A 25,956-nucleotide genomic window follows, 5' to 3' on the forward strand; every position below is an offset into this window, starting at 1 on the left:
CAGCAGCGCTGTCTGTTTTTCCGAGGCTCGATTCCTTTAACAGGCGCCTTGTTCTCCCTCCCTCTCTTTCTTTTCTCACCCCTCCCTCCACTCCCACATCGATAGAAGAGCTTCCGGCTTGAAAAGAGCGCCACAGGAAGTTTCCGTGCGTCGCTCTACCTCGCTAACTCCGTGGTTCTCCCGGCGCATGCGCAGAGAGGCTGCCGATGACAGCCGGTAGCCATGGCGGCCGGGCCGCCTCTCGAACACGAAACGCAGATCTTCCTGGATCTTTTCCACCAGGACGGCCTGGTCATCTGCGCCCGCGGGCTGGGCGTCGACCGCCTGCTCCTCCGCTTCCTTCGGCTCTACTGCGAGCCCACCCGGCTGGTTCTGGTGCTCAACACCAGCCCTGCGGAGGAGGTAGGTAGGGGAGACTTTCCCTCAGCCAGCCCGCCTTCTCACCGGACGCTCAACCCGGGTTAACGCCGCGCTCTGGCCTGGCCTTGTAGAAGCCTGAGGGGGCTCCTGTTCAGTGTTAGCCCTATTTGGGTGGGAAGGCCAAGCCTGTCATTCAGGGAGGGAGGGCAGAGGGCGCCCCCCCCGCCCCGTGTTTTGGGACAGCTCCAAGCAGAGCATCCAGTCTTTCTTTTCCCCACCACAACAACCCTGTGAGGAAGGCTGGGCTGAGAGAGAGGGGTGGGGGAGAGGGACTGGCCCAAAGTCACCCAATTGGCTTTCATGCCTAGGGTGGGACTAGAACTCACCGTCTCCTTGTGATTGGCCCAAAGTCACCCAATTGGCTTTCACTAGAACTCACCGTCTCCATATGATTGGCCCAAAGTCACCCAATTGGCTTTCATGCTTAAGGCAGGACTAGAACTGACCGTCTCCTGGTCATTGGCCCAAAGTCACCCAATTGGCTTTCACTAGAACTCACCATCTCCTTATGATTGGCCCAAAGTCACCCAATTGGCTTTCATTCCTAAGGTGGGACTAGAACTCGCCGTCTCTTTATGATTGGCCCAAAGTCACCCAATTGGTTTTCATGGCTAAGGTGGGACTAGAACTCACTGTCTCCTGGTGATTGGCCCAAAGTCACCCAATTGGTTTTTATGGCTAAGGCAGAACTAGAACTCACCGTCTCCATATGATTGGCATAAAGTCACCCAATTGGCTTTCATGGCTAAAGTGGGATTAGAACTCACACAAAATTGGCACAAAATCACCCCATTGGCTTTCATGCTTAAGGCAGGACTAGAACTCACCGTCTCTTGGTCATTGGCCCAAAGTCACCCAATTGGCTTTCATTAGAACTCACCGTCTCCTTATGATTGGCCCAAAGTCACCCAATTGGCTTTCATTCCTAAGGTGGGACTAGAACTCGCCGTCTCTTTATGATTGGCCCAAAGTCACCCAATTGGTTTTCATGCCTAAGGTGGGACTAGAACTCACTGTCTCCTGGTGATTGGCCCAAAGTCACCCAATTGTCTTTCATGGCTAAGGCACAACTAGAACTCACCGTCTCCATATGATTGGCATAAAGTCACCCAATTGGCTTTCATGGCTAAAGTGGGATTAGAACTCACACAAAATTGGCACAAAATCACCCCATTGGCTTTCATGCTTAAGGCAGGACTAGAACTCACCGTCTCTTGGTCATTGGCCCAAAGTCACCCAATTGGCTTTCATTAGAACTCACCGTCTCCTTATGATTGGCCCAAAGTCACCCAATTGGCTTTCATTCCTAAGGTGGGACTAGAACTCGCCGTCTCTTTATGATTGGCCCAAAGTCACCCAATTGGTTTTCATGCCTAAGGTGGGACTAGAACTCACTGTCTCCTGGTGATTGGCCCAAAGTCACCCAATTGGTTTTCATGGCTAAGGCAGAACTAGAACTCATCGTCTCCATATGATTGGCATAAAGTCACCCAATTGGCTTTCATGGCTAAGGCGGGACTATAACTCACCGTCTCCTGGTCATTGCTCCAAAGTCCCTGAATTTCAAGAACATTGGTAATAGACCTTCTCTGGATGAAGGTCCAGTTTGTGAAGGACTTTCCTCAAATGTGGTGTAAAACACTCCACCCAAATTCTCATGTCCTATGACACTCAAGCCTCATGACATCATTTGTGTAAGGGTGTTCTGGCAGAATCCCCCAAGAGAGATTTATTTATTTACATCCTGCTTTTATTATTATTTATAAATAACTCAAGGCGTTGAACGTATCATACTCCTTTCTCCTCCTATTTCCCCACAACAAGCCTATGAGGTGGGTTGAGGAATATTTTCTCTCTCCCCCTCCCTTCCTCCCTCTATCTATCTTCTATCTGCCTATTGTCTGTCTGTTTGTCTGTCTATTATCTATCTACCTATTATCCATCTATCATCTACTTATCATCTATCTACCTATCATCTAACTATCTGTCTGTCTATCATCTCTCAATCTATCTAATCTATCTGTCTGTCTGTCTGTCTGACCATCCATCCATATCTGGACATAGTTCTAGGAACATATAAGAAAAGCAATCCCTTTACTTCTAAGCAGGCATTCGTAGATAATGTTATAAATCTGAATTGTTTCTTTACGGCATCATTAGGTTGCAATGCTATAAAATATATGTCAAGTAATGGAGCCCATTGAATTAAACAGAGGTGTTACTCCTGAGTAATATGGATAGGATTTCTACTATCGGTAGGCATTTGAATCTCATTAGTTAACAGGAGACATAAAATGTTATGGCCTATGGAAAATGGCCTTTTCCAGGAAACTCGTTTGCTGAAAACCAGTCTGACATAGCCCAAATCCCCCACTTATGCTTAATAGTTGACAGTGAATTTGGGGAATCTAAGGTTTGCAGAAATAAAAAAAGCTATTTTAAAATAATTGCTCTAATAAGGAATTAGCCCAGAGGCCTGCAACCTTAAACACTCAAAGAGCCATTTGGACCCATTTCCCACAGAAAACACTGGGAGATACAAAATCTGGGTGGGTGTGACCAACTTGATGTCACTCACTTCCACCGGTCACATGACCCCGCCCCCCCTCTAGCCATGCCAACCCAGCCGGTTATTAAGGCAGAGAACCGGTTGTTGAAAAACACCAGGAACAACAAAATCCTTTTGACATCTTTCTCTCCCCTCCCTCCCTCTGTCCCCCTCTCTCTCTCACCCCCCTCTCTGTATCTCTCTGTCTCTCCTCCGGCCACTTCTCCATCCCCCACCGTCGCCCTTTCCTTCTCAGGCCAGGCAAGGAGTGACTGGGAGGGGAGGGCGAGGGGCGGGGCCAGCCAGTGGTGGGATCACCCGACATGGAACCACAGCAGAGGGCCCAAAGAGCCGCATGCGGCTCCAGAGCTGCAGGTTGCTGACACCCAAATTAGCCTAAAGAATACAAATCCTTTTTTTCTGCCTGGCTTTCTCTGAATCATTTTTCCATTATCAGGTATATTTTAGTGACCAGTGAAAGACAGTAAACTAATTGCTTATCTTCCTCTTTACTCTGAATCATTTTTCCCTTTGTCAGGAATATTTTATTGACCAGTTAAAGACCGATAACGTTGCTTATCTTCCTCGGCGAGTTACAAATGAAATTGCCAGCAGCAGCCGCTATGAGGTTTACACCCAGGGAGGAGTTATTTTTGCCACTAGCCGAATTCTGGTGGTGGATTTCCTGACTGACAGGATTCCTGCGGATCTTATCACTGGTAAGAAGTTTAAAACTGGGTGTCATTCCCGCCTCTCGGCATGCCGTGCATAGTTTTGAGTCTAGACTGAAAAAAATGCAGGGCTATTGTTCTTCCCGGTTCACGTATAGGCGAATTTCAAATAATGTTCTTTGTTTTATAGGGTCATTCCCACTAGAGGTCAGCATGGGAGAAGCTCTATTAAAAATACAGCTTGTAAGCTACAGATTAGTCATGGAGACATGCTCGGGACATTCTTTTCTGCCCGAAAAGCCTGTGTGGCTTAGTTAGATATTACTGGAATTAGGTCATGAGGTTTGCAGGATAATCTTGAACTAGTCACTTTCTGTCTCTCTTAAGCCAGGGTTTCCCAACCTCTGCAACTTGAAGATGTGTGGATTGCAACTCCCAGAATTTCCCAGCCAGCATGTCTTAACGTTTACCACGTTGGCTGGGGAATTCTGGGAGTTGAAGTCCACCTGTCTTCAAGTAACCAAGGTTGGGAAAGACTGCTATAAAGCCAACGGCTAAAACTGGAGATGGGGAACAGGGCAGGGGTGAAATCCAGCAGGTTCTGGAGAACCGGTAGCAGAAATTTTGAGCATTTCGGAGAACCAGCAAATACCACCTCTGGCTGGCCCCAGAGTGGGGTGGGAATGGAGTTTTTGCAGTATCCTTCCCCTGCCATGCCCACCAAGCCAAACCCACCAAGCCACACCATGCCCACCAAGCCATGCCCACAGAACCAGTAGTAAAAAAATTTGGATTTCACCACTGGAACAGGGTATAAGGCCACTGACCAGTTTAGGGGAAAGGTTGGAGTAAAAATGTCACAGAATAGTAACAGCATCTGTGGCTGATCTGTAACGTTAGGACAAAGTGGCTGTGTTCATGTTGTGGCCCGCCAGCAGAGCTGGTAACAGATTCGAACAGTGAAGAGGTTGGGGAGGAATGGGGGCCAGTCCTGGAGTCTGGGGAAGGCTCAGATGAGGGCTCTGAGTCGGAGGCAGAGAGGGGGCCAAGGCCACTTGGTAGTTCTTTGCTGTTTCCAGAGTCTGACATCAGCAAGGCAGAAGAAGAGCGGGAGCCTGTTCCCAGTGTGCGCATGCACAGAGCTGCCAGGAGACAGGAACAATTAAGAAAACAGGGTCGACTTGGGAGTAAGGCTTGGAGATGATTGGCCCCTCCAATAAGACATAAAAGAGGAGCGAATGGGACGTGAGCTTTTGCAGGAAGCAATTAGTTCATCTGGTCGGTAAAAGCTTTGGAAAAGCTCTGTTTGACTCTGTGCTAAGTTTGGCCTTGCCCTGCGTGTGGCAATTAGTTCTCTGGCAGCATTCCAAGGGAGATAAGATGAACACTCCCCTGAAAGACTGTTTGAGAAGCCTTTTGGACTGGGAATGACAATAATTCACAGCCGTTTGAATTAAAGAGGTTTGTCAGGACTAAGTTTGTGCTGTTTACTTTCTAAGGAAACCTAGGTCAGAACAGTTCAGTCCTGGAAATCTCTTACAATCCCTTGATTTTAGATCTGTCTTTTATTTATTTATTTATTTATTTATTTGTTTGTTTAAATTTCTATACCGCCCTTCTCCAATATAGGACTCAGGGCGGTGAACAGCCAAAGTAAAAACAAGACATACATACAAAACATACAAAATCTAAAAAACTGATTAAAATAATTAAATATCTTGGCCATAATTAAAACTGTTCCAATTTAAAATTACTTTAAAATTTGACTCAAGCCAGCCCAGCTAGTTGAAATAAATGGGTTTTCAGGGCCCGACGAAAAATCCGGAGGTCTGTTATTGTACGTAACTCTGGGGGGAGGTTGTTCCAGAGGGTGGGCGCCACCACAGAGAAGGCTCTCCCCCTGGGGGTCGCCAGCCGACATTGTCTGGCGGACGGCACCCTGAGGAGGCCTGCTCTGTGTGAGCGTACTGGCCGGTGGGAGGCTATTGGTGGCAGAAGGCGGTCTCGTAAGTACCCCGGCTTTTATTAAGGGAGATCCCCAATTGTTTAAAGGTGCATTCTGAAAAGAAAACAGGCCCATCAACCATTACTTTTACGTGCGGCTTGTGGCTTCCTGGAGATTCTGGTTGATCATAGTGGTTGCTCCTTAATCCTATGAGCTTTTATCTGAAGAGTGAATCCTGCTGTATTCCATGGGTCATATTTTTGAGTACCGTATTTTTCGGAGTATAAGATGCACCTTTTTCCCCCAAAAAAGGGGGTGAAAATCTGGATGCGTCTTCCAAATGTAGCCCCGCCCAGCTTCTCAAATGGAGGTTTCAGAGGCTGAAAAAAAGCATCAGAAATGAAGCTTCAGAAAAAAAGCCCCCAAACAGAGCTTCAGAGGCTTTTTTCCCTGAAGCTGTTTCGGAGGCTTTCAGAGGCAGGAAAAAAAGTTTTTTCTGAAACAGAGTTTCAGAAGTTTCAGAGGCAGAAAAAAAAAGAAAAAAAAAAAGCAAGGCACAGAGCTCACAACCAAGGAACCTGTTGCTAAAATTCCTCTCTGGGAATAGCTGATTGGGGTATTCGGGGAGGCCAATCTACCTGCCAATCAGTTTTTTTCTTATTTTCCTCCCCAAAAACTAAGGTGTGTCTTAGTTACTTACTCCGAAAAATACAGTAGATGCATCCTATCAAGGTTTGGTATTTCATTTGAATAATTCTCCTAAGGTCAGGGAGTAATTCCGGTTCTTATTTTGTTGGAAGAAAATATCCATCTGGGTTCAGCTCCAAGTGGGGAAAAAGACACTGGAAACATGGAGACTGCTTGGAAAGATGGTTTAATGGTGGACAGGATCACATGGTTTGAGTTCCTGAACAGAAAAGGGCTGAGATGTTGAGCGTGCCTTAGTTTTTATGCCCTCTCTGCGCTTTGAACTTCCTGGGGCACAGGAAGAGTATCCTGATTGGTTGTCAGACTTCCAGGGGATGGGGGGGGTCTTAGCTAGCCTTGCTGGCTGATATAATCTTCCCAGGTGCCATGTGGGGAGTTTCTGTTGCTAGATGAGTCCTATTGTGTTGCAGATGATGGTCCATTGACAAAGGTGTGGGGGGGAAATGAGCGAGCTTGGCTGAGGCCTTAATGGCCCATTGACAACGGTGGGGGGAGACAGAAAGCTGCTTTGTCTTTAAAACATGTTTCTCCATTTCTCATCCAGGGAAATATATTCTGCCTTTTTAATATTTCCTAAAATATTTCGTTCTTCTAGGAGAGGGGTAGGTGCTAACTTCCTACAATTTGAATTCCTTGAGCCGATTTCAAACCAGGACACGCTTGTCCTGAAGAAGGCATTAAAAGCATCCATTCTTTGTCTCTCTGGAGAAGGTGCCAGAGGGTAGTTAAAAATGTCTCATGCTTCTTTCATCAGCAAAACCTTTCAAATTCTTGACCTGCCTTGAAAAACTTCACGTCCTCTTCGTGTGTTTTGTCCCGGACTCCTCACCGCCATCCCCAGCCCTGCTGCTTCCAATTTATTCTTGTTCTTCACTCCAGGAATTCTGGTGTACAAAGCCCACAGAATCATCGAGTCGTGCCAAGAAGCTTTCATCCTGCGGCTTTATCGCCAGAAGAACAAGCAAGGTTTTGTCAAAGCCTTCACCGATAACGCCCTGGCTTTTAGCACCGGCTTTTGTCATGTGGAAAGGGTCATGCGAAACCTCTTCGTGAGGAAGCTGTATCTCTGGCCAAGGTAAGGTGGCTTAAGGATGGGAAGGATCGATGGAAATTCTCGGTCATCCAGGTCATGGTTGTCCCAAAGGCGCTTTTCCAAAACGCAACTGGAATTTCTTGGTTTTTTTTTTTTTTGTTCCTCTGAAAACATTTTGTTTCTCATCCAGAACTGAAGAAGCCTGTTCTGACCCAGCTCCCCAAACACGACAAACTCTCTGCAGTTGAAGCAATGATTCCTTTATTAGGAGCGCCAGCAGCCCTGGCAAAAATGTTTCTCTCTCAACGCAGGCTAATAAGTCCGGCTGGCCCGAAGATTATTAGTTGTCTGCCACACCCATTCATCTCCGCCCCCCCGCCTTTTATCCCCAGAGCTAGGATGGAGCTTAGTTAGCAGCGGTGGCTCTTCTGACCCAAGGACCGGCTCATAGATTTCCACTGCTCTCCTCTCCTCTGCCTTCTGCTCATCTGCACATCAGGCACTGGGCCCAGCTGTTCCTCCTCTTCCTCATCAGCCACCTCCAGACCTGGGGGCTGTTGACTCTCCATCTGAGGGGTGATGGACCCGCCCAGGCTCTGCCTCTGCCTCTGCCTCTCTCTCTCCCTCCCCCCCCCCCCTCTCTCTCTCTCTCGACAGCTCCATTTCCTCTTCCCCCTCGGAGCTCTCAGGTTGCCTTGATGCTGACCCTGACTCCCACGCTGCTGCCGCCTCCTCTGATTCAGCTGCTGGAGGGGCTGGCAGCCAACAGGCCACAACAAAATGTCAGATTCAGGTTAACGTTGAGGTTCCAATTAACACCCTCAACGAAAGAAAACTCCCAGGCTTAGATTTCCTCAAAGTTACTATTTATTAGAGATGTCATATTGGCACATCTGGGAAAACCCGAATCTGAAAGTTTCCAGGTTTTCCCCACCCAAGTGAAAGTTCAATTCCCTGCCCCTCGTTTCCATCACATTTCATTTTTCATTTCATTTCATTTATTTTTGACTTATATACCGCCCTACTCTCGAAGGACTGAGGGCGGTGAACAGGCACAAGATAAAACACATAGAATACAAAAATTTAAGAGCAGAAGTAAAATCGAATTAAATCAATTTAGCCCAAGACAAATTTAAAACCCCAGGTTAAGAACAAAATTAAAATTTACATTAAAATTTACATTAAAAAGAGAATGGGAGAGGTTAGGCCAGACCAGCCTGGTGAAATAAAAAGGTCTTGAGAGCGCGGTGGAAGGTGCGTAGATCCGGGATCCTCCATATCTCTGGGGGGAGCTTGTTCCAGATAGTAGGTGCCCCCACAGAGAAGCCTCTCCCCCTGGGGGTTGCCAGCCGACATTGTTTGGCCGACGGCACCCAGAGGAGTCCCTCTCTGTGAGAGCGTACCAGCTGGTGGGAGGCCGTTTGCGGCAGCAGGCGATCCCGTAAATAACCAGGCCCTAAGCCATGGACCAAAACCTTGAAGCGCACCTGGAAGACCACCGGGAGTCAGTGCAGCTCGCGCAGGAGAGGTGTTACATGGGAGCGCCACATGGTCCAGTCATCCACAGTCCAAACTGAAGACACCTCCCTGTCATCCAACTTGCCAGGGCAAGGCATCCTTGACTCTCTGAGAAAGGAATGTTATTTTGACTACATATCATCTACATTCTATGCAATCCCCCCTCCCATTTTCCCACAGAAGAAGATGTGGCAGGCCTGAAGGCCCAAACGTAAAAGATGGCTTCCAGGTCTGACCCAAAGCCTCTTGGATGAGGAGCGAAATGTTTTCAAAGGGGAAAAAAACCCAATTGCCTTTTAGAAAAGCCTCTTTTTGGATTGAAAAGATCCTTCCAATCTGAGGACTTAGATGAACTGTCCACACAGTAGCTAGGAACCAGGACAGGGAGATGATTTGTGCAGTTCCTTGCTGAGATCTTCCCGTCTTTCTCTTCCCCAGGTTTCACGCGGTGGTGCACTCTTTTCTAGAGCGACACAAACCCGAAGTGGTGGAAATCCACATCACTATGACGCCAGCCATGCGTGCCATCCAGAGTTCCATACTGGACATCCTGAACGCCTGTCTGAAGGAACTGAAGCAGTGCAACCCTGCTCTGGAAGTGGAGGATCTGTCCTTAGAAAATGCCATTGGCACGGCGTTTGAAAAGGTACCTCTTCTTTGGCGAAGTCGGGGGCGCCCTTCTCATCAGCTTGCCCTGCGGAGTGCATTGATTCGTAGAAGTCTTGAGAGTAGTAACGTTTGTTTCTCCGAATCAAAATGTATTACTTCCAGACATGGGCGTTCTAAAAAGTTGGACTCGCGTTCCCTCTGATTCGGTGATATTTCTGTGCTGATTACTAAAGCTGCATTAATTGCAGGATCTAAGTTGGACTTCCTTGCAGTTGAGCCTCTTCGGGAGGAGGTGGCCATTCAGTAACGAGGAGATAATGGTCTGTGGAGCTGAAATGAAGACGAAAGAGCCTTCAGCTTCCCAAGCTTTATGTCAGGTTCCGGTAATTCGCGGAAAGAAAGCATAGGACACAGTCCTGGGTTGCAATTGGTTTATCTTCGTCACAAATACCAAATTTTTCGGAGTATAAGACGCACCTACCTTTTTTTGGTGAGGAATACAAGAAAAAGAAATCTGCCTCTGCCTCCCAGCAATTTTGCCTCGTTGCAGCAAACAGCCTGTTTTACTTTCATGTTCGTTTTCAGCATAGCTTGATTAGCACAAGGAAAAAAAAATTGCTCCCAGCCATTTACCTCCTGGCAGCAAGCAGCAGAGGCCCCCGCAAAACAGCTGAGAGCAAAACAGCTGAGAGTCAGGAGGCCGATCCAATGAACTTGTGCTAATTAGGCTGTGCTGAAGCTGAAACCGGCTGTTTCTTCTTGCTGTTTGCTGCAAGGAGGTAACTGCTGGGAGGCAGAGGCCAAAGGGTGGGGGCCAGAGGGTGGGCGGGGCTACATTCGGTGTATAAGGCGCACCTAAAGTTTCACCCCCTTTTAGGGGGGAAAAAGGTGCATCTTATACTCTGAAAAATACGGTAACTCCAGCACGAACTGGCAGTCACCATGTGAAAACAATGTCAGGACTAACCACCCGCCATTTAAGCCTCTTCCCAGCCCCGCCCATTCACCCATCACGCAGAAACCATTAGGCTGCAAACGGCTAGGCACAGCCAGGGCGCAGATGCCCGCCCTGCTTCTCAGTTGTGTGGCTGCTTCACAGCTGCTCGGCTGTACACCATGGCTGACACTTAGCTGTAGCATTTGAAGGATATTCCTGGGAAGAATTCCCAGCTCAGAGGAGGAAATGCTTGGCTAGAATAGAATAGAATAGAATAGAATAGAATAGAATAGAATAGAATAGAATAGAATAGAATAGAATAGAATAGAATAGAATTCTTTATTGGCCAAATGTGATTGGACACACAAGGAATTTGTCTTTGGTGCATATGCTCTCACTGTACATAAAAAGACAAGATACATTCATCAAGAATCATAGAATAGAATTAGAATTAGAATAGAATAGAATAGAATAGAATAGAATAGAATAGAATAGAATAGAATAGAATAGAATAGAATAGAATAGAATAGAATAGAATTCTTTATTGGCCAAGTGTGATTGGACACACAAGGAATTTGTCTTTGGTGCATATGCTCTCACTGTACATAAAAAGACAAGATACATTCATCAAGAATCATAGAATAGAATTAGAATAGAATAGAATAGAATAGAATAGAATAGAATAGAATAGAATAGAATAGAATAGAATAGAATAGAATAGAATTCTTTATTGGCCAAGTGTGATTGGACACACAAGGAATTTGTCTTTGGTGCATATGCTCTCACTGTACATAAAAAGACAAGATACATTCATCAAGAATCATAGAATTAGAATAGAATAGAATAGAATAGAATAGAATAGAATAGAATAGAATAGAATAGAATAGAATAGAATTCTTTATTGGCCAAATGTGATTGGACACACAAGGAATTTGTCTTTGGTGCATACGCTCTCAGTGTACATAAAAGAAAAGATACGTTCGTCAAGAATCATAAGGTACAACACTTAATGATAGTCATAGGGTACAAATAAGCAATCAAATCATACTAGGAAACTATCAATATAAATCGTAAAGATACAAACAACAAAGTTACAGTCGTACAATCAGGAGATGGGTGGTGGGAACAATGAGAAGATTTACTGAGTGCAGACTTAGTAAATAGTTTGACAGTGTTGAGGGAATTATTTGTTTAGCAGAGTGATGGCGTTCGGGAAAAACCTGTCCTTATGTCTAGTTGTTCTGGTGTGCAGTGCTCTATAGCGTCATTTTGAGGGTAGGAGTTGAAACAATTTATGTCCAGGATGCGAGGGGTCTGTAGATATTTTCACAGCCCTCTTTTTGACTCGTGCAGGATACAGGTCCTCAATGGGAGGCAGGTTGGTAGCCATTGTTTTTTCTGCAGTTCCAATTATCCTCTGAAGTCTGTGGCTGTCTGGCTGGGTTGCAGAGCCAAATCAGACAGTTATAGAGTTATAATGCTAAGTTATAAGGAGGAAAAAGTAGTGATGTTTCTGTTGATTGTTGGCCATCCAAAGAAGCGATGCATTCATTAACGGCAGTTTCCCTTCCCTTTAATTTAGCAAAAGCCTCTTCAGATTGCGCATCTGTTTCTTTTGGAAGGAATTTCGCTGTGGTTTTATTTTTGCTTTTTTTTTTTTTTATGTTTTGTGAAATGTCATGAGCTTCAGCAGCACCTAGTCAAAACTCTCCCAGTTGAACTTTTCTCCTTTCTTTCCAGCTGTGTTTAGTTTAGGGAGCAGTCTATTTTTTTTTTTATTTTTTAACGGAGGGGCTGACATCTGTTAATACTTGAACTGTGTTTTTACATAAAAGAATGTTTTATGAGGTCTCCAAGTCTCTGGCTTGCTTATCGTAAGCTCGTTAACAATGAAATAAATGTTCTTTTATTGGGCGGTTGTGTGCTAGGATCATAACATCATTGGAATCAGAATTCATTTTTTTTGTCTAAAAAAATAATAATAATCTTGGGCTAAACATCTTTAATCTAAGGTCCCTAAAAGTCGAACAAAAAATTTCAATGGAATCAGGTGTGGCTGTGAATGGGCAACATTGAAGAATGGAAAGAAATCTATGACTTGGTTCTTTTTAAAGGTTTGCAGCCCTCCAAATACTAAATACTGCATTAGAATGCAGTATTGCAGGCTAACTCCGCCAACTACCAGCAGTTGACTCAGCCTTCCATCCTTCCGAGGTTGGTAAAATGAGGACCCAGATTGTTGGGGACAATAGGCTGACTCTGTAAACCGCTTAGAGAGGGCTGTAAAAGCACTGTGAAGCAGTATATAAGTATAAATGCTATTGCTATTCTTCCTTCCTTCCTTCCTTCCTTCCTTCCTTCCTTCCTTCCTTCCTTCCTTCCTTCCAATGTGTGCAGTGGTTAGAATGCAGTATTGCAGGCTAATTCTGCCAACTGGCAGCAGTTCAAATCTCACCAGGCTCAAGGTTGACTTCCATCCTTCCAAGGTCAGTAAAATGAGGACCCAGATTGTTGGGGGAAAATAGGCTGACTCTGTAAACTGCTTAGAGAGGGCTGTAAAAGCCCGGCGAAGCAGTATATAAGTCTGAAGCGCTTTTGCTAAATCTGTTAAGAGATCAGCTGGTTTGGATCAAGCATCGATGGCTGCATCACGCGCTAACCACGATTCCCAATGCTGTATTTCCAGACAATCCGTCATTATTTAGATCCTCTTTGGCACCAGCTCGGATCCAAGACCAAATCCCTGGTCCAAGATTTGAAGATCCTCCGTACATTGCTACAGTACTTGACTCAGTACGACTGCGTCACTTTCCTTCATCTTTTAGAATCCCTGAAAGTGTCGGAAAAAGCTTTCGGTCAGAATTCAGGTAGGCACGGTGTCGGTTCACTCCACGATAAAAAAGCGAAAGTTTTAATTAGAAGCAAAAACAGCAAACACACGCGCGGGCCAATGTTCCCGAATGTTCCCATCTCTCCAGAAGGCTGGAGGACACGAAATATATCCAGCCTCCCACTTAACGGCTGTTGCTTGAAAAAAACGTGTACCGTTCACAATCAGATGCCTTAGTCATTATATAAGGAGGTCTTGGCTGCTGGGAAGGGAAGAAGGGAAACGTAAGGATCTGGAAGCCGGGTTATTTCAAGACATTTATCACACGTGGAAATTATTAGCGTTTCTGTTGCCATCTGTTGGGGCAGGTTCAAGCCAAAAGCAAAATTAAGTGGTAAATCTTTTTTCTGGGGTTGTAGGGAGGGAAGCATGGCACGTATGCCTGCCTCAAACAAGTATGTTGGGGTAAAAAAAAAAAAGAGAGAGAGAATTGGCTTATCCTTTAAGCTTTCTTTTTTTTTTTTTAAATCCCTCATTTCGTTGACATATCAATTTTGCGATAGTCCTGCATGTGATAGGACTTGGAGTGAATTTCCTGGTTTATTAACTGCCTGTGATAGGCATATTTATTAATGTACTAATAGGCACACTTTGTTAATGTACGAAACAGAAGCAACCTAGAACTAAGGAGAAATTTCCTGACTGTTAGAACAGTTAATCAGTGGAACAACTTGCCTCCAGAAGTTGTGATTTGCTTCACGACCTTTTTTTGTAAAACAAAATCAGATCGGTCCTATGAAGACCTCCATTTACAACGGTCACAACTTTACGATCGTAACAGATAGTCTCCATTGCGGTCGTAAGATGAGGATGATCTGTAATGGCTCCAAACACCTGCATTGCAAAATAAAGTTTTCTTCCTTTGAACATCACTGGTCAAGTTTATATTTAACGTTTATCTCTCTTTATCGTCTTATCTTACTTCATATTCATCTCCTAGGCTGGCTTTTTCTGGATTCTAGTACATCAATGTTTCTGAACGCTCGGAGTAGAGTTTATCGCCTGCCAGAAGATAACGCGAGTAAGAAAAAAAAAGGCTCGGAGAAAACAGAGGTCAAAGAAGTGAAAGGTATAGCACACCCTTCTTCACCGATGTAGCATCTTAGGAGAGCTGCCAGGCCAATATCTTCAAAACTTGGCAAGGAGTCACGAACCAATTAAGCGACCTAATTGTCTCCTGCAAACTCCCCTCCCCTTTCGCTCCTCTTTTATTCCCTATGGGAGGGGCCCTTCATCATCCACCTGTGGCTTTACTCCTGAGTCAACCCTTGTTTTTTTTTTTTTGTTTTTTTTTTAATTTTGATTTATATGCCGCCCTTCTCTGGAGACTCAGGGCGGCTTACAATGCGTTAAGCAATAGCCTTCATACTTTCGTATATTTATACAAAGTCAGCTTATTGCCCCCACAAACTGGGTCCTCAATTTACCTACCTTAGAAAGGATGGAAGGCTGAGTCAACCTTGAGCCTGGGGAGATTCGAACTTGCAGTAATTGCAGGCAGCTGAATGTTAATAACAGGCTATTAGCTGTTATTGTTCTTTAGCTATTCCCTTCATCTGGCAACTCTGCACATGCGCACACTGGGAACAGGCTCCAGCTGTTCATCTGCCTCACTGATGTCTGACTCTGAAGGCAGCTGATAACTGGCATACGGCCCTGGCCCCCTCTCTGCCTCCGACGCAGAGCCCTCATCAGAGCCTTCCCCAGACTCCAGGACTGGCCCATGTTCCTCCCCAACCTCTTCACTGTCTGAGACTGCCACCAGCTCTGCTGGCCGTTGGCGGGCCACAACATGTAGCTATAACTATGAAATGATGCTTACGGTGTCTGGGGTCACGTGATCCCCTTTTGCGACAAGTCAATGGGAAACCAGATTCACTTAACAACCGGGTTACTAGCTTAACAAGGGCAGTCATCCACTTAACAAACGTGGCAAGAAAGATCGTGGAATGGGGCGAAACTCACTTAACAAATTTCTCACTTAGCAACATAAACATTGGGCTCAATTGTGGTCGTAAGTCAAGGACTACCTGTATAGGGGTTTTTTTGGGGGGGGGGCTTCTGAATAGATAGGGCACACTGTTCTCAAATAATTTTTAATATACCGTACTTTTGGAGTTTACGACGCACATTTTCCCCCCTAAAAGAGGGTGGAAATGTTGGTGCGTCTTATACACCGAATGCAGCCATTTTTGGCCGCCTGAAACCCCACCCCCGTGTGTCCCGTTTTTGCAGAGGGTTTGGGAGGCCTGCAGAGTGCTCAAGGGTGCTGGGGAGGGCAAAAATGCAACGCGTGGGGGGGTTTGGCAGGCCAAAAACGGGGGCATTTTTGCCCTCCCCAGCCCCTAGGAGCACTCTGCAGGTCCCATTTGTGCGAAAAAATGGGATGCGCAGAGGGTTTGGGAGGCCTGCAGAGTGCTCCTGGGGGCCGGGGAGGGCAATAACTTTTTTTTCCTTGTTTACCTCTTCAAAATCTTGGTGCGTCTTATACTCCGGTGCATCTTATACTCTGAAAAATACAGTAATTCCAATATTGTTCCGGTGCTCCTGTACAAGCTTATAATCACCAAATTTAAAACAAAACAAAACAAAAACCTTTGATGTTGAGCTGATGCTGAAAATAGGGGGGAAAAACCCTCATAATCTGTGTCCCCTTTCAGAACAGAAGCGGGAATTGGTCCTGGAAAGCAGTCCGAAGTGGGAAGCTCTGGGAGAAGTGCTGAAGGAGATTGAAAAGGAGAACGCCGACAGCGAAGCCCTCGGTGGGCCAGGTGAGGACCTACCTCCAGACAAGGATGGACAGGGTGAGACAGCCAGAAATCTCATTGGGAGCATCTGCCTTCTTTGTGCACACTTCAAGGGCAAGAGGCCTCTTTTGAAATTTGAAGTAGACTCCACACCGACTCCGAAAGAACTCCAGCAAAATAGAGGCTGGATGTAAAGACGTTTTGGCATGAGGAGAAAAGTGTGATATTGTCAAATAATCTGGGAGTTCTATGAAAACAGCTCTAAAGTCATCCGGTCGAGGCTTCCATTCAGCGGTGGGCTTCAAAAATTTTAACAAGGGGATCTCTGCCCGGTTGCTGGATGGGGGTGGGCGTGGCCATGGTGGGCATGGCCTAGTCGGCCTCCTGCACCATGGTGGGGCATGGGTATGCCCTCCCCGGGCTCCAGAGGCTTTTCTCAAGGAGGGTGAAAATGGCCTCCCCAGGCTCTGGAGGCCCTCTGGAGGCCGGAAACGGGCCCGTTTCCAGCCTTCCTAAACTTCCGATAGGCCTGTTTTTCACCCTCCCTGAACCTCCGTGCGCGCCCTGCACTTACCTGCATTCAAAACGGGCCGCGTGGGGACTCCTGGGAGGGGAGGGTGGGTGGGGCCAGCCAGGAGTGGGATTTGGGGGTTCTCCAAACTGCACAGAATCTTAGCTAGAGATTCTCCTGTGAACCCCTGTGAACTTACAGCAGCCCACCCCTGCTTCCATTCCTAAGGTCCAGCCTCAAGTTAAAGAAAGACACCATCTCCTGAGGCAGCCTGGACAATTAGCATTGTCAAAATCATAAATGTGTTGAAATCGTTAAAAAAAATATATAATTTTGGAGCTGTGTAAAGGGAGAGATTCTTCAGGGAGGGAGGGAGGAAAAGAAGGGAGGAAGGAAGGAAGGGGGGAGGGAAGAAGGAAGGAACAGGAGGAAGAGGAAGGAAGGAAGGAAGGAAGGAAGGAAGGAAGGAAGGAAGGAAGGAAGGAAGGAAGGAAGGATATCCCTTCATTCCTTCCTGAAACCGCTTCAGTTGAACTTCAGATATAAAACTTTTGTCCCAGACTAGCTGAGTCCCCAAACAATAGCACTTTTATTAGAAGGATGATGACAGCTGCCCTATTTTGTGAAGACTCCATACTTATTTTTTTTCTGTTAAAAATACAGATGGTCCTCGACTTACAACCATTCCTTTAGTGACCATTCAAAGTTACACTGCTACTGGAAAAAAAAAGGTGACTTACGACTGGTCCTTGCACTTATGACTGTTGCAGCATCCTGCCAGTCACGTGATTAAAATTTGGGCGCTTGGCAACCGGCATGATCCCCATTTGTGACCTCCCCAGCCATCTTCCAACCAGCAAAGTAAAGGAAGGGGAAGCCGGGACTCGCTTAAACGACTGCGGGATTCATTTATCAATCGCAGTGTTTTACATAAAGTCAGGCACCCACCCTCTTTGGTTGGCGTAGCAACAGAAGCTCTGGTTGTAACTCGAGGACCCCCTGTAGGAGAGGAAAGGTTGACTTGATTTCAAGCCGTACGCGTGGAAACTCTCTTTGGCTGCAGGCCGAGTGCTGGTATGTGCCAGCGATGACCGTACCTGCGCTCAGCTCAAGGAATACATCACCGTCGGGACCGAAGCCTATTTAACCAGACTCTACAACAAAACCTTCGGGTCGGATAAGGAAGCGAGCGCGGCCGGCCTGAAGAACCGGAGAGAGGCCAAGGACCGTGACAAGAACGGCCGAGAACCGCTGGCCAAGAAAGCCAAAACGGAATCCTCCAAGCCGAAAAGGAAAAAGAAAAAGGCAGAGTTAACCTTGACGCAAATGTTGAACACGGAGCAGCAGGAAAACGTCAAGGTAGAAGAAGGAGATTCTGAGGGCCTCAACAGCAGCCAGGAGAGCAACGGGGAAAGATCCGAGGGTCTCCAGTTAAAACTGTCCTCCTCCGATGCCTATTACGGTATCCTAAAGGAACCGCTGACCGTTATCCATCCTTTAAATGGCTGCGGGGATCCGTACGCCCTCACGTCCGTCTTGCACGAGGTGGAGCCCAGATACGTCGTCTTGTACGATGCCGAGCTGACTTTTGTTCGCCAGCTGGAAGTTTACAAGGCCAGCAGACCAGGAAAGCCGTTGAGGTAACTTTGGCTTGAAAGGGAGCAATGGCTGAAGGAGATTGTTCTGGTTAAGTTTATACTCCAGGCTAAATAGGAACAAAAAATAAAAATAAAAATGTGAGAGGTCTTTGGTGTTCTCCGAGCTTGCTTGTCCCAACTGGACAAGCAAGGCACCTAGACTTTCTTCTTTTTTTTTCCCTTTGAAGATGTTTTGCTTCTCATCCAAGAAGCTTCTTCAGCTCTGACTGGATGGTGAAGGATGGAAGGATTTATATTCCTTGCAGACAGCTGGTCATTTGTATCCTTTGAGAGGGACGTTGAGGCCACCTGGAGGTTCATCTGTGTCCTCAGGGTCACTTGAGTTAGTGCTTCTGGTTCCTGTAGTCTGCAATTTTTTTTCTCCTCTGGAAATCCATTCCTACTCCCGCACCATTCAAAGAGCGTTCATCCCAAATTCCATAGCTAAAAGTCTGTAGAGTTTCTCCGTCATCCAGGTCACGGTTGTCCCAAAGGTGCTTTTTCAGGAGGCAACTGGACTTCCTGGTTTTTTGAAGACATTTCGCTTCTCATCCAAGAAGCTTCCTCAGCTCTGAGAGGATGGTGGGGAATGGGAGGATTGATACTCCTTGCAGCCAGCTGGTCATTTGCATCCTTTGAGAGGGTCATTGAGGCCACTTGGATGTTTGTCTGTGTCCTCAGGGTCACCTGAGTTAATGCTCCTGGTTCCTGCAGTCTGCATTTTTTCCCCCTCTGGAAATCCATTCCTACTTCCACACCATTCCAAGGGTGTTCATCCAAAAGTCTGTAGACATTCTCCGTCATCCAGGTCACGGTTTTGCTGCATGACCTGGATGACTGAGAATCTCTACAGACTCTGAGCTTGCTTGTTTTCTTGAAGACATTTCATTAACCAATTAGTGGGACTAAGAGTACTAACAATGCTGTGAAGAACAGCTTAATCAAGAAGCCAGTGAGAACATTCCCACCAACACTAACAGGGCAAATCACTGTATGAACAGAGAGCAAACTCCACTTCCTGTAGCTCTGATGATGTTACCTAGTCGGGTCATGAAAATGTCTGCAAGAAAATAACCAAGCTTAGAGAGTGCCAACAGATGCCACAGTTCAATCCTGCGCTACAAATGTTGTCTTCTATTTATGAAAATAATGCCATTTCTTTCTTTCTTTCTTTCTTTCTTTCTTTCTTTCTTTCTTTCTTTCTTTCTTTCTTTCTTTCTTTCCTTCCTTCCTTCCTTCCTTCCTTCCTTCCTTCCTTCCTTCCTTCTTTCCTTCCTTCCTTCCTTCCTTCCTTCCTTCCTTCCTTCCTTCCTTCCTTCCTTCCTTCCTTCCTTCCTTCCTTCCTTCTTTCTTTCTTTCTTTCTTTCTTTCTTTCTTTCTTTCTTTCTTTTTTAAATAGACCCAACTGGATTTGGCCTGGCGAAATGAGTACATGCCTACAGTCATTTTGCAGTATTTACTCAGGGTCTTATAACGAGGAAGGACGTGTAGGTTGTGAAATCGGATCCCAGCCTCTCCTGCCTACACACAATGAATCACAGGGTTTAATTCTTATTAATTAGGAGAGCCTTAATCTTAATTCTTATTAAAGCGGAAAACTCGCTTGTTGCTCAGAGGCTTAGAGAACCCAGGGCTGGCTGGCCCAAGGCAAGGAGATTATGACACACCTGTGGAGAATTAAGAAGGTGCTATTGAGGCCGTATTTATTTTTTATTTTAATCTTCAGGAAACCTAGAGGAAACAGATGATCTGGATTCGCATTAAGCTGATGTTCATTTAGTAGACTTTGGTGTTGTAATACATAAGACACGATGAATGGTTTAGCATTATGAATATGCCTCGGCCATCGTGGCTTATTTTGCAAGCCAGGATGGAGTGTGTTTAGCCATCTAACCGGCACTTTTTGGATTTGAAAAATTTTCTTGTCTTGCCTTGCAGGGTTTATTTCCTGATCTACGGAGGGTCAACGGAAGAACAGCGCTACCTTACCATGCTAAGGAAAGAGAAGGAAGCTTTTGAAAAACTAATTCGGTAAAAGGCCTCTTGGACTTTGCCTTTAGAATGCATTAATATATATATATATGTATGTATGTATGTATGTATGTATGTATGTATGTATGTATATATATACCCTCCCCACCTGAAAGGAACTCTGTCCCAACTGCCAGTTGCCTTATATTAACACAGTCTGATGCTTATATTAACATGCTCTGATGCTACTCCTTCACTACACCAGGTGTGGGCATGATTTGCACGTGACTCATCCGGCCTGCGGGCTGGGACATTCTACTTCTCCTCCCCCTCTGTTCCAACTGCCAGTTGCCTTATATTAACACACCAGTCCGCTCCCACAGAGAGGGTCTCCTCAGGGTACCATCGGCCAAGTTATGTCGGCTGGCGACACCCAGGGGGAGGGCCTTCTCTGTGGGAGCCCCAGCCTTGTGGAATGAACTGCCCCCGGAAATACGTAAGATCTCCGACCTCCGGGTGTTTCGCTGCGCTCTGAAGACCCTGTTGTTCCGCCAGACCGGGCTATTAACATAACGTTTTTAAATTGGGGTATTTTAAATTTCTGGGATTTTAATTGGAGCCTAATTATTTAATGATTTTATTGTTGTTTTGTTCTGTGTTTTTAAATAGGCTGTACACCGCCCTGAGTCCTTCGGGAGAAGGGCGGTATAGAAATAAAATTATTATTATTATTATTATTACACTCTGATGCTACGGACTTACACATTCTACATTCTACAGTTCCAGGCTTTAAGTGTCAATTTATCAAGCCTGAGCACATAGTTTCATAGCGAAGCACAAGCGTCCAGCTAGTACTTTATATTGTGTCAGCAACAATGAGCTGTGAGCAGGGGTGAAATCCAGCAGGTTCTGGAGAACCGGTAGTGGAAATTTTGAGCAGTTCGGAGAACCAGCAAATGCCACCTCTGGCTGGTCCCAGAGTGGAGATTTTGCAATATCCTTCCCCCAGGAGTGGGGAGGAAATGGAGATTTTGCAGCATCCTTCCCCCAGGAGTGGGGAGGGAATGGGGATTTTGCAGTATCCTTCCCCTGCCACGCCCACCAAGCCACGCCCACAGAACCAGTAGTAAAAAAAATTGGGATTTCACCACTGGCTGTGGGGCACTTTGAGCCGTGCCGAACAGTGGTGTGGCTTCAGTTCATCACAAGTCCCTTGAGACCCCATCACTCCAGCGTACAACAGGAGAGAATTTTGCCCCAAAGATTCAACCCGATACAGGTAGTCCTCGACTTGCAGCCCTTCGTTTAGTGACCGTTCAAAGTTACGGCGGCACTGGAAAAAAAAGTGACTTCGGACTGTTTTTCAGAACGGCGACCTTTGCAGCAACCCCCTCGGGTCACGCGATCAAAATTCAGAGGCTTGGCAAAACTGGTTCATATTTATGACCGTTGCAGTGTCCCAAGATCATGTGACACCCTCCCCTCCCCCCCCTTTTTTTTTGTTTTGCGACCTCCCAACAAGCAAAGTCAAGAGGGTAGCCGGTTTCACTTAACAACCGGGTCAGTAACTTATCAACTGCAGCAATTCACTTAACAACCATGGCAAGGACGGTCGTAAAATGGGGCCAAACTCACTGAAGAAATGTGTCACTTAACAACAGAAATTTGGGGCTCGATTGTGGTCGTAAATCGAGGACTACCTGTAGAATTACGGTTCTATAGTCCACCAGATGTTCAGGATGGATTTGGGCATTTTTGTCTACCTGTCGAGTCTTTTCCAAGGACCTGGAATAGGCAGATGTTATTATTACAGGTAGTCCTCGCCTTACAGCAGTTCGATTAGTGACCATTTCGAAGTTACAGTGACACTGAAAAAAGTGACATGGCGATTTTTCACACTTATGACCATTGCGGCATTCCCTCCCCAAAATTCAGATGCTTGGCAACTGACACTCCTATTTATGATGGTTGCAGTGTCTCCCGGGATCCCCTTTTGTGACCTTCTGACAAGCAAGGTCAACGAGGGGGAAGCCAGATTCACTTAACAACCGTGTGACTTACTTAACAACAGCAGAGTTTCGCTTAGCGACGATGGCAAGAAAGGCCGTAAAGTGGGGCAAAACTTGAGGCAGCTCAGAACCTTCAACCAGTGAAGAAATAAAAGGGAACTTATAGGTTCTGCTTGAGCAGAGGGCTGGACTAGAAGACTTCCAAGGTCCCTTCCAGCTCTGTTTTATTCTGAATTCTGAATTCTAATTCCAAAGTTTAAAGAACATGAAAGGAAAATGAAAAAGAAAAAGGAAGTACAGCAGTATGATTAGTAAAAAAAAGCTAAGATGGCCGAGTTGGGAGCAGCGAGTAAGGGGTGGGGGACATGGAGACTGCTGTCAATCTAGCAGCCACCTCCAGGGTCAAACTCCCCACATTGGGGTCCCCGGGCCAATTCTCAGAGCCAAGTCTTTAGGTCAACACAATCGGTATAGTTTCCTAGACTGGTCTACCTCGGAGGGCTGGCAGAGCCTGAGTCATTTTTTCCACCTCTTTCTCCTCTAAAATTGGCCAGGTTTTAATGCCAATTCCTATAAATGCCATTCTCTGCGAGAACTCCCCAAAAAGATTTCTACCCATTTGGAAGACTGCTAGAGCTTTTCTGTTGCTATGCAGCCCTTGTCGTCCTCTTCCCTTTCCATGTTTCCAAGGTAGCAAACTTACGTAAAATGATGGAGAGGATGGGCAATGAATTATATAACATGTGAGAGAGGAAGCAGGCAGAGGGAGTCTTGGTGAATTCGCTCCCATCCCTTTATCTGCGACAGGCGTGGGAGGCAGGCAGGCGTGTGTTAGTATCTTCTCCTTGGTGATGAAGTGGTGTATGGTTTCTCCCTCTCTGTGTGAATGTTGGGTGGAGAGAATGATAAACGATCGAAAGGCAACCAAAGGGATTTGAGCCTTTCCAGTTTTAATCCAGCGCTCTGTAATGGAAAAAGAGGACAAGTCATTGGATAAGAGATGGGTGGCAAATAAATTTGATAGGTATCATGTTTCCCCAAAAATAAGACCCTGTCTTATATTTTTTGAACCCCGAAATAAGCGCTTGGCCTTATTTTTGGGGAGGTCTTATTATTTTGGGGTGCGTGGAGCAAGACGGGGCTCCTCTTCCCATCTTACCTGATTTCCAGCTCTGTCTCCCTAACCCTAACCAGAGGAAATGGCGGGGACCGGCTACACATGTGTTTAAATATTTTTGGGGAGGGATTATCTTCAGGGGGGGCTTATTTTAGCGCATGCGCTCAAAAGCCCAATTGGCCTTATTATCAGAGTATGTCTTATTTTTGGGGAAACAGGGTAAGTAGCTAGATATGGGTGGATGGATGGATGGATGGACAGCCAGCAGATAGATGGATAGAGGGATGGTTAGATAGAGGGATGGATGGATCCATAGATAGATAGAGGGATGGATAGATAGAGGGATGGATGGATGGATAGATAGAGGGATGGATAGATAAAGGGATGGATAGATAGAGGGATGGATGGATGGAAGGACGGACGGACAGACAGACAGACAGACCGAGAGCAGATAGATGGATAGAGGGATGGATAGATAGAGGGATGGATAGATGGATGGATGGATGGATAGAGGGATGGATGGATAGAGGGATGGATAGAGGAAGGATAGATAGAGGGATGGATGGATGGATGGATGGATAGAGGGATAGATGGATAGATGGATGGATAGATAGAGGATGGATAGAGGGATGGATAGATAGAGGGATGGATGGATAGAGGGATGAATGGATGGATAGATAGCAGATGGATAGATAAAGGAAAGGATGACTTGGAGAGAGAGAGAAGGAGGGAGGAAGAGAGAGAGAGAGAGTGCTTCCCCATTGACTTTCATTGTCAGAAGGATGCAAAATGAGATCATGTGACTCGGGGACATTGGAACGGTCATAAATACGAGACAGTTGCCAAGCATCCAAATTTCGATCACGTGATCATGGGGATGCTGCAACAGTCGTAAGCATGGGGGAAAAAAAGGCCTATGTCACTTTTTTTCAGTGCTGTGCTTCAAACAGTCACCAAACGAATGGTTGTAAGTCAAGGACTACCTATATTTAATTGCCCCAGTTTCTGCCCTGCAGAAATAGAAGTTAGTAAATTAAAACTATTTCCATTCATCCTCGTGTATTTCCCAGCTAGTGGTGAGTTACAAGCCGGACCTTCCCCCGTCAGATACAGTTTGATAGATAATAACACCGTCCATCATCTCCAGGCAGAGCACTCAGTGGCCATGCCTTGTGGCCACGGGAGGAATTTCATTTATTTATGCATTAAAACATTTCTATAGCTGCCTATCTTATCACCAACTCAAGAATTAAAACATGTTGATGGCTCTAGAGTGGATTTTTTTTCTCCCCCTACATTCGAGCTGGACAGTTTTAGAGCTTAAATGTTAAGTAGTACTCATGCATCCTTTTTCTCTCCTTCCTTTCAGAGAGAAGGCTGGCATGGTAATTCCGGAAGAAAGAGAAGGGCGGGATGAAACCAATTTGGATTTAGCAAGAGATTCCACGGCAGCCACCGTTTCGATTGACACACGCAAAGCAGGTCTGTTTGGGGCTCTCTGCAACTCTTTTTAAGACCGTGTCTCAGTCTCTGTCCCTTTTTGGGGGGCTGGATTCACATTGATTCATGAAATGGTTGTGTGATGACCCGGGGTGTGGCACAAAGGCAACACAACCAGAGAAGAATTCTGAGTCCCTTTATTAGCTCCAACTTTGCCCCCAACATCCCTTTTACTCTCCGGTCTGGAGAAAAGCTCTCCAATAAACCTGTAACAGTCTTTGGCTAGAAATGCTCCAGTCCACTTGTTCTAAGCAGAAAAAGCTTCCAACTATAAATCCAACAAGGCAAGATAAGGTAATTAATTCGGCAGGGCAAGCAAGATAAGGAGTTCCAGAACTGAAGTAGCACGCAGTAAATCAATCCAGTTGGGAGGACGCCAGGAACTCAGAGAAAGCAGTTAACACGAGATGAACTCAGTGTTTGTTCCCGACAACTGCCCCTCCCATTTGCCTCTCCTTTAAACTCCATCCCCAGGTGTGCCTTGTGAAGGAAATCGGGCCCCTTTCGTCCCTCGTAAGCCACGCAACCCACGTTGCTCTCTTCTCCGTTCTTCCCTGCGTGCCCTAGGATGAGGAAGGGGTGGGCCTTGGTCTTCATCTGAACCCCCTCTCCCTTGTTCTAACTCTCCTCTGCTCTGCCCAGCCTGACTTTGCCCTTCCCCAGTTTCCTCCACAGCCAACGGAGCCACTCTCTCGCTCTCTGTCAGCTGTTCGTCTTCCATCTCTGAGTCAGACTCCAATGGGGGCAAGACAGGTTGTGTGAATGTTCCACATCGCTTAAGATAGCTTTGATTTGTACATGGATTGATTAACAATTCCATTTTTAAGGGTTCACCCTGGGTAGTGCTAGCTGGCACCCTAAATATGCATGACTGCTGTAAACTAGCAATTTGTTTTCCTTCCATTCAACTGTGTCTGATTTTCAGGACAAGTCCCTGCAGTTTTCTTGGCAAGGTCTTTCAGAAGTGGTTTGCCATTGCCTCCTTCCTAGGGCTGACAGAAAGTGGCTGGCCAAGGCAGAACCAGAACTCGGGGTCTCCTGGTTTCATGTGATCACCATTTCCGATCTTCCCAGCTGGCTTCCAACAAGGAAATGGGGAAATAAATTTAATTAATGCCCTCATGAGTCACTTCACAGCTATGGTGATTTGCTTAACAGTGGTAAAAAAAAGTATCAAAACCAGGC

The 25,956-nt window shown here is 46.0% G+C and overlaps 1 protein-coding gene across 2 annotated transcripts in view; it reads left to right on the plus strand.

The window, feature by feature from the left end:
• Positions 1 to 222: 222 nt before the first annotated feature.
• ERCC4 (ERCC excision repair 4, endonuclease catalytic subunit) overlaps positions 223 to 25,956 on the plus strand; it is a 28,391-nt gene continuing 2,657 nt past the window's right edge. Inside the window, exons 1-10 of one of the 2 annotated variants that reach the window (XM_070955136.1) lie at positions 223 to 402; positions 3,507 to 3,687; positions 7,172 to 7,367; positions 9,282 to 9,489; positions 13,076 to 13,256; positions 14,220 to 14,348; positions 15,940 to 16,083; positions 17,601 to 18,177; positions 20,113 to 20,205; positions 24,641 to 24,753. In XM_070955136.1, coding sequence (XP_070811237.1) covers positions 223 to 402; positions 3,507 to 3,687; positions 7,172 to 7,367; positions 9,282 to 9,489; positions 13,076 to 13,256; positions 14,220 to 14,348; positions 15,940 to 16,083; positions 17,601 to 18,177; positions 20,113 to 20,205; positions 24,641 to 24,753 — 2,002 coding nt within the window. The remainder of the gene's footprint in view (positions 403 to 3,506; positions 3,688 to 7,171; positions 7,368 to 9,281; positions 9,490 to 13,075; positions 13,257 to 14,219; positions 14,349 to 15,939; positions 16,084 to 17,600; positions 18,178 to 20,112; positions 20,206 to 24,640; positions 24,754 to 25,956) is intronic. The other variant, XM_070955137.1, reaches the window with a different exon arrangement.

The sequence above is a fragment of the Pituophis catenifer genome, unplaced genomic scaffold, assembly GCF_029215685.1.
Source record: "Pituophis catenifer annectens isolate HBS135680 unplaced genomic scaffold, rPitCat1.0.hap2 SCAF_16, whole genome shotgun sequence".
NCBI classification, from domain to species: Eukaryota; Metazoa; Chordata; class Lepidosauria; order Squamata; family Colubridae; genus Pituophis; species Pituophis catenifer.